Source organism: Medicago truncatula, chromosome 4 (assembly GCF_003473485.1).
Source record: "Medicago truncatula cultivar Jemalong A17 chromosome 4, MtrunA17r5.0-ANR, whole genome shotgun sequence".
NCBI classification, from domain to species: domain Eukaryota; kingdom Viridiplantae; phylum Streptophyta; class Magnoliopsida; order Fabales; family Fabaceae; genus Medicago; species Medicago truncatula.
The window spans coordinates 26,971,849-26,986,578 of NC_053045.1; the positions used below are offsets into that span (position 1 = coordinate 26,971,849).

Genomic DNA, 14,730 nt, shown 5'->3' on the forward strand with positions numbered 1-14,730 from the left:
GCGATATTGATCATGCTATTGTCTCTGATGTATTCTATCAATTTGAATGAATGAATATCTTTTATTTTTGTCACAAAAAAAGGAAACTGTTAGAGTCCACATCGGTTAAATAAAAGTGTTTGATGTGATACTTACGTCACGAGACTCTCCCACTTAATAGAATAGTCTTTTGGGTTGGGCTCTCCTCATGGGCTTAAGTCCTAAGAATTGATGCTCTCGTTGAGAGTTGGATCACGGAAAGGGCTACATATATTATGGATTAAGGTGCTCCATTGAATACTGATAGGTGAGTGAAGCCGCCAAAAAGGAAAGAGCTACCATTGGGTCAGTTTGATAGAGTGAAAGTCGTCGTGGACGCCGACTCTTAAAGGGCGTGGCAATGTTAGGAGTCCTACATCGATTAAATAAACGTGTTTGATTTGGTACTTAAACCATGAGACTTTCCTACCTAATGGACTAATTTTTTGGGTTGAACTCTCCTCATAGATTTAAGTAACTTAACATACAAATATAATCATCATGAATATGTCAATGTTGAAGATTCGTTGTTGCATTGTAAGAGAAATAAAAGCAAAACTCATCTTAGTTCTTACAACATCATGTAAAGCAGCCACTACAAAACGATGGATATAATTAAGAGAAATTCTTGTGTATGAACGAACATAACTATCATTCTTACAAACAACAAATTAAAACATGATACGTCATTTTTTTCTTCTTTTAATCATGATTGGTGGTGGTGAATACTAACTGCAAATAATGGTCGAGAGAGAGGAGGAGCAGTTATTTTTCATTTCTTAAATTATTTCCAAATTATTTTAAAATAAAACAATGACGTGTCATGTTTTAATTTATTGTTTGTAAGAATGATATATTAGGTTCGTTCCTAGACAAGAATTTCTCTATAATCAATATATCTTTTGTTTTTCTAACAATAACTTATTATTTTAGATTATTTTATATGTCGTGTATAAAATAAAAAATAGTTTGGTTTTGATAAATATCAATTTGTTTGTTAAATGCATCGGATACAACTACAAATTTTGAACTCATCGGTGAAAGTAGTATCGATATTACCAAGAAAAAGCATTTTCATCGCACATCCATTCACAAAAATTTATTAAGATCAACAATTCTTGATTTTGATATAATATATATGATGATGAGCTTCTGGATATTTCCTAGACTACTCAAGTTACACTATAAAATATAGCAGGTTTCTTCCTCTAACTTTCACGAAGTTGCAATTTTGGCCTCCTAAAAAAAAATTATAAAATCGTCCCCTAAGTTTTGCAACTGTAGCAGTTTTGGCCCCCAAAGCAAAAAAAAAAATAAAAAAAATAACACGTGGTACCTCACTTAGGGTGGCACGTCAGCATAGACCGAGTAAAAATTGGTCTTGGGTGATTACGAAATATATTACATCGTTTGTATTACGAAATAATTGATTCTCATGTAATATATGTTTTTATTTTAGCGGGTGGATCCACTAACAACAAAAAATCATTGTTGACGAAATGGTTGAATGCGAGTGTATGATTTTTACTTGAAAGGAAGCATTTGCCAAAAGAATTTTGGGGGTGAAAGAGTATCCACAGCTATATGAATTTTGGGAGAGATTGGGAACATAACATTTCTAGCTAAATCTGAATTAGTGAAATTAGAAGATGCTATAATAGATTTCCGGCTATTGACATATTTTCTGGGAAGAGTTTCTAAGAACAAGCAAATGGATTTTAATGCATCAAAGCAGGTATGCAAGAGATATACTAAAGAATATTTAGATGGAACACTACAATATATAGTGCGGTATCACTATCACCTGCTGAACCCAGATTGCAACTGATAGTTTCTCTATCATCTTATGAGGAAGAGTGCATCTCAGCTGCACTAAGTACATGTCAAGAAATATGGCTTAAGAATATGATAAAGGAGATAAGTAGTGAAAATTGTGATGTTGTGACAATGAAGATAGACAATGTGTCAGCTATACAATTGGAAAAGAATCCTATTGCGCATAGTAGGAGAAACCTACCTTACAAAGTAGGTCTGCATGGGAAACCTATCGCTACTGCATTGCGAAAATGAAGAACAAATAGCAGAGTTGTTGACTGTGCAAGTGTTTCAGAAACTAAGAGATCAAATAGGAATGGAAACTTTGGCTAACTTGAATTAAGGTCATGCTTTGAGAATTAATTCAATTTAGCTTAGTCAAAATAATGTGATTACTTGTGATATAAGTAATGTTAAAATAGAGTTTGTGAGATTACTTGTTGCGCAAGTAACATAGTGATAGAACTTCAAAAAACAAATTATTACTATAGGAGAATATTGAGAACATGACGAGAGTATTAGAGAAAATATTGTCATAAAAGTTGTCATAAAATGGTTGTTCAAATATCATTCTCTTTATTCATAATACGTTGTCATATTCCAATGGTAACAGTCTTGATGCAACTTACAAGACACCCAAAACAACAATAATTGCATTATGCATAAAGAAAACTATCAACACATACTGTGCACATATTTAGACAGATTGTCCAAACACAGAAAATCCATTGTTAGAGACACTGACTGCTCCATCTACGACAAGATTGTGACCACTAACATACTTAGATTCGTCACTGCCCAAGTAAAGAGAAGCTTCAGCCACATCTTTAGGCACAAGATTAGTACCCTTTAGGTTAGAATAAAGCCCTAGAAGCCCTTCATCATCAAGCTTTAAGAAGTTCTTAGCCATCGGTGTGGCGACAATATAAGGTGAAACACAATTCACCCGAATACTGAACGGTCCAAGTTCGATTGCCGTGTTTCTCATCAGCCCCAAAACAGCATGCTTTGAACTTGTGTAGGCATGTGAAGCCATACCACCTATGCTTCCACAAACACTAGCTGTGTTAATTATGCTACCTCGTCGAGCGGGGATCATTACCCTTGATGCGTGCTTTGTTCCAAGAAAGACACCAACCAAGTTAACATTAATCACTTCCTCAAATTCTGATAACTTGTATTCAAGTATATTTGTTTTGTTTGCTCCCACTATGCCGGCATTGTTAAACATGATGTCTAGTTTGCCGTACATGGAAATCGTTGTGTTCACGGCATTTTCAATGTCTTTTTCCTTTGTCACGTCACAATGAACATAGGAAGCAGATGATTTGTGTAAGTCTTTGCAAACTGAGTAACCTTTGTCGTCTTGGATGTCAGCTATAATGACTTGAGCTCCATGCTCGGTGAAGAGTCTTGCAGTGGCCTCTCCGATGCCGCTTGCACCGCCGGTAATCAAAGCCACCTTCCCCTCAAGCCTTTTAAATGAATTGATCATATTGCATATGTTAAGTTAGCTATAACTTAATTTCAGATCCATACTGTTTAAGGATTTCAAATTAAGAAATTATCTCACAAAAATCATATACTTCAATTCTCATAAAACCATACCATTTAAAGTCTTTAAAAAATGTCTCAATACACTCATTAACATTTTCCTTTTCTTTATTGAAAAACAAGAAAATTAAATACATTTAACTTGTTTATAATTTTGACATCTTTAATAAGATTGAAAATAGGTACATAATTTTGTTTATAATTGAGTGGGGAGAATGTAGTACCTTCTTAAGACTGCAGCTACAGAAGGAACGGTTGCCATTGCTGAGCTTTTTGACGTTTCTGGATAGTCGAGGATAAGTCAAGTTGTATTGAATCTTCACTATATGAGTCCTTCAACTACGTTATCACATCATGCATTAAATATAAGTCCCAAATTTTAATATTTTAATATACTTCTAATGTTGATACTGAATTATTTATGGGAAATGCGGCACTAGTTAAGGACCTTAAAAGATAACTTTTTATAAAAGTTTGTGCAACAAATACATTAAAAATTGAAAATTTTAATTTTTTTAAAGAATAATTACTTAATTTAGTATTGTTAACGAATGTTCGGGCATTCGTTTACAAGACTCTTTATTTAAGTAACTCCTATTTGGCTTTGTTGACCGCCGTATATAACACGGAGCTAATAGTATTAATTTTTAAAAATTATGCTAAAAATTAACGAATTCACAACTCAGCAGACATTTTTCTCTTACGTTTTCCATGTGTGTCAAAGAAAATATATAATACTCAAATGGACCGGATCTGCACTCAAATGGCTACCCAAAAATTATTTTTTGAAAAATGTTCTTCTCCCAACAAAAAATGTTCACTTTCAAATTTCCAAAAATACTCATACATTAGTTAACTTCCGCTGCGTGAGTTACCTTTTGCTGGGGACATCACCCACTTCACTTAAGTTAACTCATGCAAGTGTTATACATGAAAATATAACCTGCTTGAGTTAACTCATGTAGATGTTCAACATGAAAAAACACCCACTTAAGTTAACTCACGCAGAGATATTTTCAAAAGTTTGGTTGGAATTGAGCTTTTTTATTGGGAGAAAAGCATTTTTCTTATTTTTTTTTTTTTTTGTATTGGTATGAGTATTTTATGTTTAGCTACCCCTATAAAATATGTTTAGCTACACCAAAAATAAGTTTATTTGTGCAAAGTTATGAGAAATAAAATACTCAAAAGATAATCATTTGCTTTAAGAGATTTATATATTTTCTCTTGTTTTATATACGTAAAATTATTGTAAATTTTTTCTCATGAGTTAAATTTAATATTTTTTTGATTAATTTAAACTTTTGTCTTCTTATATTTGGCCACGCGGTTTACCACATATACTAGATCAGTTGTATCGTGTCTGTGACCTAGATAATATAATCTGCATATCCTTATATTTACAGCTCCTTAATAACCACTAGTCCACTACTCATATCGAAAAGAACATATATGCATTTAAAATGCATTGTTTTGAACAATTTTCCGAGATCATGGTTCTATAGGTTTGTTGAGATATCACTTCATGCAGTAATGTGCCCCTAATAATGTTTCCAATAATCATTACCCTTAGGAACTTGTTAAGGATTTAAAAATCGAAATAATTGATGAATTTTATGTAAAATAAAGTTATTTTTTGAACACTTGTTAGCATTTTCATATTTTGATTTGCGACAAGTGCTTTAAGAAATGCTTTGAGAACAAGACAAAATTTCTTCTTTAGACTTCTTAATTAACAAGTGTTTTAAGAACACTTGTTAGCATTTTCCTATTTTGATTTGCGACAAACTTATGCATTAGTTTCAAGCCAATGTATGCTTTGGTCTTTGGATTCTTCTTCCTCTTGAATGGATTCAGATATGGAGTTTGATGCAATCACAATTTGGCTGCAAGAATAAGAGCTATGCACAGGGGGGTTTTATAGAACACATGCTTCATCGGATGAAAATTTGCAACTGTTTTAGTGTGTAATTAAAATTGTGTTGCACGGTTCAGTCCATTATGAAATCCAATTTTAAAAGTTTGTATGATAACATATTTGAAGTTTTGAATTTAGATAAAGTTTGATCTTCAATTTTTGGCTAGTTCAAATTAATCTTTCATCAAATTTGATTGAAGTCTAAGAAGGCGACAGTTTTTTTTAGTTACTACTAATGATACTAATGTTACAAAAAATGCAAACAAGCATCATTTTATAATTGTTACTCATATTGCTAAAAAACAGTTACCGAAACACTTTGGTAACAAGAGCTTTACTTAACAATTGTTCAAATGTTATTGGATATAATTAGCAACATTTTTCGTGATTAAATCAGTCCATAACGTCCTTTTAGCGCAAGAAGATACTAACAAGGATATGACATGAAATCCATCAAGGAACACGAGGAAACATGAAACACGTTATAGATATTCTTGTTGTGGATGTTGAAAATCACATTCAAAAGGACAATGACATAATTTCGACACTCAATAATGCAATCACAACCACTTGCACAGCACATTTGCAGTAATGAACTTAGCAAGGAAAAAAAAAACAGACCAAAAGAAACATGTGATAAAGAAAAGAGTTTTGCTAACAAGTGCTCCAAACACTACTTAAAATTCTAAATTAATAATTATTTCTTAAAAGGTTAAGTACTTCAATTTCAAATTTATATTTAAAAACATGCATTTTTTTTATTTTTTTATATAAAAAATTACAATTTAAAGTTCTTAAAAAATATCCTCCATTGGTATCATCCTTGGTTGGCACGATCCCTAAAGAAAAACACCTCACACAATGTCAAAGTTGTCGTGCAACAAGGGAAGAAAAAGAATAGTCTCACGAGACATCATCAAGTGGCATAGAAAAAGTTCGTCTATTTAACATTATTAATTTAATAAAATAGAAATTTGGGGTGTTACAGTTTGGATCAATTTTAAAACAAAATTCTAAAGATGATATATATTACAAAATGAAAATGATAAATTATGTTTAAACAAATAAAACAGTAAAAAGAAAATTAAACTAATAAGTAGTTTTAAAAATATTAGAAATCAACAAATAAATGCATATATCATACTAATAAAAAATAAATAAAGCGTCCACAAGTCCTAACTCTACTTTTAAAAATGTTGAAATGGATAGGTCAGACGCTGTGATCGGGGTTTAAACTCCACCTCATGCACTTGTGTGTGTGAGTTTTAAATGGTTATTGTCATTTCATTCATCTGCTGAAAATAATAAATAAAGACATACAAACATATCTAATAATACTCAGTTTTGGCAGTTTTGATTTGATTCAGTTTTGAAAAATCAATTCAATATATAATATTTGTAGTTTTCACAAAAAGACATACAAACATATCTAATAATACTCAGTTTTGTGCAGTTTTCATTTTGCTTGGATCCATTTGCAGTTTTATTTAGACTGGTTTGGATTTAAAACCGTGCAACTAAATTTGAGTTGTTTTGTCAAAATAAAATAAAACTGTGTAACAACTCAAATATGGACACTTCAGGCCAAGTTAGGGTTGCATATTGTAAGGAACCAACTATATGGATAAAAAAAAAGGTGGGATAAAGTACATGGTTTTCTTGAACATTACAAAGTTGCAATACATTCCTAAGCTCTTCATGATAAGGATTGCCAAGTTTGCAATGCAAATTATTGTTATACAATGAAGGAAAAGATTTAACAATAACAACTATTTCTTGAACATTCAACATTGTTACAAAGAGAGGCATTAAAGTTCAAAGTCGAATTTAAGGAATAACATGCATTATTGACACTAGAAGCTTGAGAGGCAGGGGCAATAGTGATGGAGAGAGACTTGTAATAAAATTTGTAAAGACTATCACGTCCAAGAATGCCTCTCAATAGGATCTTAGAAAAGCCCTGAGATTTGACAAAACATTCATTAAGGTGAAACCCGAAATAACCATTCTACTTCTAATCCTCATCCTATTTATAATTTTTTTAGTTATCATCGCCTGTTTCCATCGCATCATGATTGTACTTTTTAATTTGGTATTGAATTCAATCCGTATTTTTTACTTGTCTTATTTGAAGACGCCCTTAAGGTGTGGAGGAAGATTGATAGAATTCAAAACAAGTTTCTTTGGTATGCCAACTGAAATGTAAAGGTGGCATGGGGGTAAGGAATGTGAGAATGGTCAATTTGAGATGGTGCTTCATTCAAGATGGAAATGTTTTATGGAATGAGGTTTTGGTGGAGAAATATGGAAGGTCAATTGGTGGTTTGGTGGAGGGTGGTGATCATGATAGGCCCACTTATGCATCTCGGTGGAGGAAGCATATAATATAGAGACGATGGGGCCGACTCAAATTGGTTCAATACGAAAATTTCTAGAAGAGCATGGAATGGAGGAAATACTAGCTTTTGGGAGGTGGCTTGGAGGGGGGAACTTTCTTTCCGGAATAAATACCCGTGCTCTTTTCTTTATCTAATCAAAAAGAGGTAAAAGTGGGTGAATTGTGGATAAATAATACAACAAAGATTAATTGGGCCTTCTCTTAGAGGCGTCCTTTCTTCATTTGGGAGTCTAATATTTTACGGGAGTTATTGGAGGATTTGGAGGGTTATAGGGGGCACAAGCCGAGTATGGGTGGTGGTGGAAGTTGAAAGATGATAGTAGGTTTTCGGTGAAATCAATGTATAAGAAGTTGGAAGGGTTGATGCTTGTGGAGGAGTTGCACACAGAAGTGCAATTGAAGGTGTTTATGCATAATTAGAAGTGCCCGACTCCGTCAAAAGTTATGGCATTTTCTTGAAAGCTTTTTCATTGTGATGTTACTAGGGAAGTCTGGGAGTGTTGGAATGGTGTTTTCATAACAAGAGTCTGGGAGTGTTGGAATGGTGCAATTGAAAGCTTATTTTGTACAACTTTTGTACAACCTTCTCTCTCATACTCACATTATCTTCTTACTCTCTCTCTTTTTCTCTCTCTATTGTTCTCTAATGTTTTTGACCAATAAGAAGAGAACACAATAAGGTTGTCCCAAAAGTTGTACCAAAAGAGTTGTTCAAATATCACTACTCTAAACAAATTCACCATCCTCATTGTGACAATCACGGTAACGTACAACCACAAGCATACCACCGCCACCCTCAATATTCTACAGACCATGACCCTTGGATACTTTTACGATCAACTACCCATCCACTGCCACTGCACTAGTAAACTCCGATAATGTCGAATCCGGAAACCGAAATCTCCGTATATATCAAGCTCTAACTAATCAAAAGACAATTTCAATGATTCACTATAATGAGTGCTAACAAGGGAAAGGTGTCACATGGCAAGGAAAGCACAATGAAGAGAATTTGGGAATCAATTTCATTAAAGAGAATTGGGATAATATATAATTGAATATGGGTAAAGAAGATGAGTTGGAATTTTTTATATAATCTATCTCTGAGTGAATTTTCTCTTCTCTCTGATTGTGCTTGTTTTTTTACTACAAAATCTTTATGTACGTTTAACTATCTGATTTCCTTACTTCAAAAAACAAAATCTTTTTTAAAACATGGTAAATCTTCTTGTTTAAAGCCACAGAGGATTGCACCACCACCACCAAGATTTATATGTTTAGAACATGGTAAATCTTCTTGTTCAACTATCACACAAACACTTGTTTAAATAACAAACATTTATATGTTTAGACAATCTGTCACCGTACGTGTACTACACTAACGTCAATAACGTCAATATATGTTTATATGACCGAGTACAATCTATTTTTATGAAAAGAATAATTGACACATAAAGATTAAGAATAGAATATAAATTTTATAAAGATGATAATAATTTTTATCAAATTAGTTTTATCGAGTATTTTTTTTTATTTTAAAAAACTTAGTATCTGACCCAAAAACACATTAATTCGAGTGGTTCAATTTCACTGTGCTTTTGTGAGGGCTCAATTTAAATACAGAGCAAAGCTATGTATGGATTAGTCTATCAAAATTGATATCGGGGAAATTAAACTTGAGATCTTGAAATACGTACACTCTAAACTCTCAAACAACTCAAGGGGGTTAATTTTATCAAGTACCATTAAAAGTGTGTTTAGAAAAAAGGAGTTTTTTTTAAGGAGAAAAAAAAAAGTTAAATGGCATTCATTTTAAGTTAATTTTAGTTTTGCTAATATGAGTTTTATTAGATTGTACGAATATAATATTATTTTATAAGTATTGATTGAAAATTTTATGGCAAAATTACACTAATTGTCTTTTAAATTAATTTCAAATATAATTTTATTTTTATTGGATATGGATTTTTAAACATATATAAAATCTAAAATTCATATGAAATATAAATGAAGAACCACATATTTTAACATTAAAATCTCGTATCGAAATGAAGTCATAGATTTAAATTTAAAAAATGCATATGCAAATTGACCTATAGAACAAAAATAACATGAAAAAATATATAAAAACAAAATTGTTATCTAATATTAAGTTAAAGGAATAATAGAGTAATTTTGCCAAATTTTATTCATAGTGGGGTACGTACCAGCTTTGACGAAAGTTACAAGACTCAAACACAACAATTATTGAAAGTCCTTTAAAAGAAAAAAAATAAACAATAATTAAACATAAACACATGTATCTAAGTAGACGTACGGTCCAAGCATTCAGACAGATTGTTTAAAGATACAAAATCCATTATTTCCGACCGTAAGTCCACCATCTACAACTAGATTGTGACCACTAACATATTTAGACTCATCACTTCCCAAATACAAAGCAGCTTCAGCCACATCTTTTGGCAAAAGATTAGCACCCTTTAGGTTAGAATAAACATCTAGAACTCCATCATCATCAAGCTTAAAGAAATTCTTAGCCAACGGAGTTCCGACAACATAAGGTGACACACAATTCACTCGAATACCGTACGGTCCAAGCTCGATGGCCGTATTTTTCATTAGCCCAACAACGGCGTGCTTTGAACTTGTGTAGGCATGTGAAGCCACACCACCTATGCATCCACAAACACTAGCTGTGTTAATTATGCTACCTCGTCGAACGGGGGTCATTACCCTAGCAGCGTGTTTTGTTCCGAGAAATACACCGGTCAAGTTAATGTCAATCACTTCTTGAAATTCGGATAATTTGTTTTCAAGTATGTTTGTTTTGTTTATACCGGTTATGCCTGCGTTGTTAAACATGATATCTAATTTACCGTGTTTGGAAACGGTTGTGTTTACGGCGTTTTCAATGTCTTTTTCCTTTGTTACGTCGCAATGGACATAGGTAGCAGAGGATTTGTGTAACTCTTGGCAAATAGAGTGACCTATGTCATCTTGGATATCAGCTATAACGACTTGAGCTCCGTGGTTGGAGAAGAGTCTTGCCGTGGCCTCGCCGATGCCGCTTGCACCACCGGTGATCAGAGCCACTTTCCCTTCAAGCCTTGCAAATCAATTGAGCATGATATGTTAAGTTAACTACAATTAATTTCAGTTGCAAAGGTGATCGTACCTTTTTTTTTTGAGAAAAAAGGTGACCGTACTTATTATGTTCAAAAGTTTTTATCTATTTTAAAAAAAGGAAAATCTAAATTATTATTTTTATGTATGATGGTGTAGATAATCTTGTGTGAGTAGAATCACATGAACTTTAAAACTATTTCCCAAAAAAGTGTAGAATAATTCTTCATTACTTTTTTTGAATATTCGTACCATGTAGAAAAATTAATTCATAATTTTAACTAATTTTTGAGCTAGGATACCAACTCAAAACTATATCAACCATTTACAAGTTAAATTAAATTTCATGCTTCATCATACATAAAAGGAAAAAAGTTGCAACTTGTTTACCTTCTTAGGGCAGCAGAAACCAAAGGAACACTTGTCATGGGTGAGCTTTTCACTTGTTTGAGTAGTGAAGACTCAAGTGGCAATTAAGTTGGAACCAAGGGTTAGTATTTATATATGAAGGTTGAAGCTGAATTTTTATAAAGTTTCCTTAATGATAACACGTGAAACTGAAACCAATTAATCACACGTTTTAATTTTTAAAAAGAAGTGCTAACTAAACATTCTCTAACACACATTTTTTTACACGTCTTTTTGATTGCTTAAAATTCACTTACGTCTAAATCATGTGAATCTCATTTTAATTTAGTAGGATCGATGTGAATACTAATCAATAAATAATGTGTTGAAAAAATGTCTGTTAAAAAATGTGTTGTTTTGAAACTATTGTTGAAAATGATATGTGCCAAACATTTACGAATTCGTTAACAAATTCTCAACTCATTAGACTTTTTTCTTTTCCAACTTTTTCCATTCTTATTATCAGATCTAACTTTTTACAATTTGTGTTAAGAGAAAATAAATAAGTCATAGTCCTGTCAGTTCTATTTATATGATAAATATGTTTTTTTACTAAACATAAGAAATTTAGTGCACTTTTAAGTATAATCTATTTTTTACAGTATACAAAAGTTCATTAACTAAATTCATACATCATTACATATCGTTTGGACCCAATCAATCCATCATGGCGCATTTCCCACCCACACTTCCTCATGAGCGCAAATAGACAAACAAACAAGTACATGCACAGCAATATCTGTCGAGAATTCTAGTTTATAGGTACAATTCAAGGGTTGAGATTTAATATTGGGGATTCAGAAGGGAGTAATAATGGTGGACATTAATGGTGGGATGAAGTGATTGTTTTTTCTAAACTATTAATGTTATTAATTAGTTGTTAGAATAGTTTTTTCTCTTTCATTTAGGTTTGAATCTACTAAAACCTCCATCTTTTTAACCTTTAACTTAAATCAGCTGAACTATTTAACCTTCGGTTACTATACTATACTGTGTCGAAAATGGGAAATGAAAAACATTAAATGCAGCAATACAATCAAGGAATTAATGAGTACTCCATGTGAATAGTGGAGGTGATGATATGGGCTCTTAAATGATGGTTCTGCCTAAAGACAATTTCTTTTTACACTACTCTCTTCCTACACGTCGTACTATATTAAAAAAATTCATCATTTGGAGTATATAATTCAAAGTCTTTTTTGAAGGTTTTTTAATATTATAATTTGATACCATTAAAAATCCAAAAAATAAAATTCTGCTCTGATTTATCCAAAACTTGTAAATATAGAATTCAGAAAATACAATCTGAAAACTTTAATAATATTTCAGATTATATAATCTGAAATGTGTCAGACCACTTAATAGGCCATCCTAAAGATGAATTACATTGTGTAAGTTGACACATTTTATATTATATAATTCAAAGTCAGTACAGAAACAGAAACTATGTTGATTAATTAACTCCTTTTTTTTTTGTTAAATTGAGGCTTCGCGATTGAATTGAACATGCAACAAAAAAAATCATATGTAAAAAAAAAAAATTGATACATATGGAACAACACAAACATTACTATGTCAGAAATGGGGAATGAAAAACATTAAATGTAGCAATACACTCCAGGAATGAATGAGTATTTGGGGTTGCATGAATTCTCCCTATGAATAGTAGAGGTGATGATATGGGCTCTTAAATGATGGTCCTACCGAAAGACAATTTCTTTTTACACTATACTCTCTTCTCATGTGTCGTACTGAATTTCAAAAATACTCCATTCAGATTATATAATTTGAACTCTTTTTTTTAAGGTTTTTGGATATTATAATCTGGAACCTCTAAAAATCCATAAAAAAACACAATTTTGCTATGGTTTATCCAAAACTTGTAAATATACAGTTCAGAAAATACAATCTGAAAACTTTAATAATATTTTAGATTATATAATTTGAAATGTGTCAGACCACCCAAAAGACCATCCCAAAAACGAATTACAGAGTGTAAGTTGACACATTTTAGATTATATAATCAAAACTAGTAATATACGGTTCGAATTATATAATTTTAATTGTTTCAGTATAAAAACAGAAATTGTGTTGATTAGTTAGCTTCTTTTTTTGTTAAATTGAGGCTTCGGGAATGAATTGAACATGCATCAAAACAAATCATATGAAAAAAAATTATTGGATACATATGAAACCACACAAATTAAACATAGATAAAAAAGGAACAACAATATTCAAAGGTTACATCAAAATATTCAAACACAAATAAAAAATGTAAATTGTTCAAATGTTACATTAACAACAGAAAACTACGAAGTTGCATGACCACCCCTACCATCCATCCGCCTACGGTGATAGATCGTCCATCCTTGAACCCCACATAGGATCTACTCCATGAAGGTGAGAAAAATACAAGAAAGGGGATTTTGAATTGTGTTTAACGCTTTTGAAACTCTTTAGAAGATATAGATAACAGTGGAAAGTAAAGATATAAGGGAAAGTGACAACACAAGAATTTATCTTGGTTCACCCCATAACCCGAGATTACTTCCAGTTCCTTTGCACTTTCAATGAATTTTTTTCACTATAATTAAATCTTGATTACAACAATACCACTAAGGTAGCCTTGTCCATAATTTCCTTGCCTCAACCTAGAGGACTTCCTAATCTCAAACTGGAGATATACAATAACAAGTTGTTTACAAAAGATCATGTTTACACAAACTTTAGGAGTAGTAAATAGATATTAAGCTCAGTTTACTTAAAGTATAACCTTACATATTGTTATACCCTGTTTTTGGACCTAAAAATACTGGGCCCAATTTCATTTCAAACTTTGTCAATTATCAAATTTCAACTGCATAGTTCAAATTGTCTCTGCCTCGCAGTATTTTCAATCACAATTTTACCTGTGTTTTTCTTGCATAAAACCTTTTGAAATGTCTTTACTTGTCTTGTAAGTCATTCAAAAGTGTCTCTGAATCATTACATTGTTTTTACCTCAGTTTATTTCAAAATTTGCAAAAAGTCATACAGAAGGGTATTTTGGTCATTTCCTGCAGTGGGACCCATTTTCATCCTTGTGACTGTCCCTGAGTCTTTTCAAATTCATTTTTTAACATTTCATCTCAAGTTTGCATCTGAGTCAGTGTCAAGCCAATTTGAATCTGTTTAGGTCATTTTTAGCCCTAGGGGCATTTTGGTCATTTCACACAAAATTTTGGCATAGAGAGGTTACTTTGAAGTACCTCATTTAGGCCATTGGTTCGTTTTAGTCCGTTTTGTCAATTTTATTTTTGTTTCGCTTTACGTTTTATCAAATTTGTTTTTAGTCCAATTTTATTTTTAAAAATTACATTTAAGTCCAAAAGTTTCTAAAAATTGCATTTCAGTCCTTTTATTATCATTTTTTTTGCAGAAACGCCCCAAAGGGCATTTTGGTCCAAATTTTCGCACAAATTTTAGTCCAGTCCAGATGTCACTTTTTTATTGGTTC

At 32.0% G+C, this 14,730-nt stretch overlaps 2 protein-coding genes across 2 annotated transcripts; both read right to left on the reverse strand.

Moving 5' to 3' along the window:
• Positions 1–2,457: 2,457 nt before the first annotated feature.
• Positions 2,458–3,721, reverse strand: LOC25492250 (secoisolariciresinol dehydrogenase). The gene is made up of 2 exons (XM_013600332.3): positions 3,612–3,721; positions 2,458–3,308 (listed from the first exon to the last, which is right to left on the reverse strand). Exons 1-2 carry the CDS (start codon positions 3,647–3,649, stop codon positions 2,531–2,533), a joined length of 816 nt encoding a protein of 271 aa, XP_013455786.1. The 5' UTR covers positions 3,650–3,721; the 3' UTR covers positions 2,458–2,530.
• Positions 3,722–9,865: 6,144 nt separating this feature from the next.
• On the reverse strand, positions 9,866–11,377 carry LOC25492251 (secoisolariciresinol dehydrogenase). Its single transcript, XM_013600333.3, has 2 exons — positions 11,217–11,377; positions 9,866–10,809 (listed from the first exon to the last, which is right to left on the reverse strand). Exons 1-2 carry the CDS (start codon positions 11,252–11,254, stop codon positions 10,032–10,034), a joined length of 816 nt encoding a protein of 271 aa, XP_013455787.1. The 5' UTR covers positions 11,255–11,377; the 3' UTR covers positions 9,866–10,031.
• Between the last annotated feature and the right edge of the window lie 3,353 nt (positions 11,378–14,730).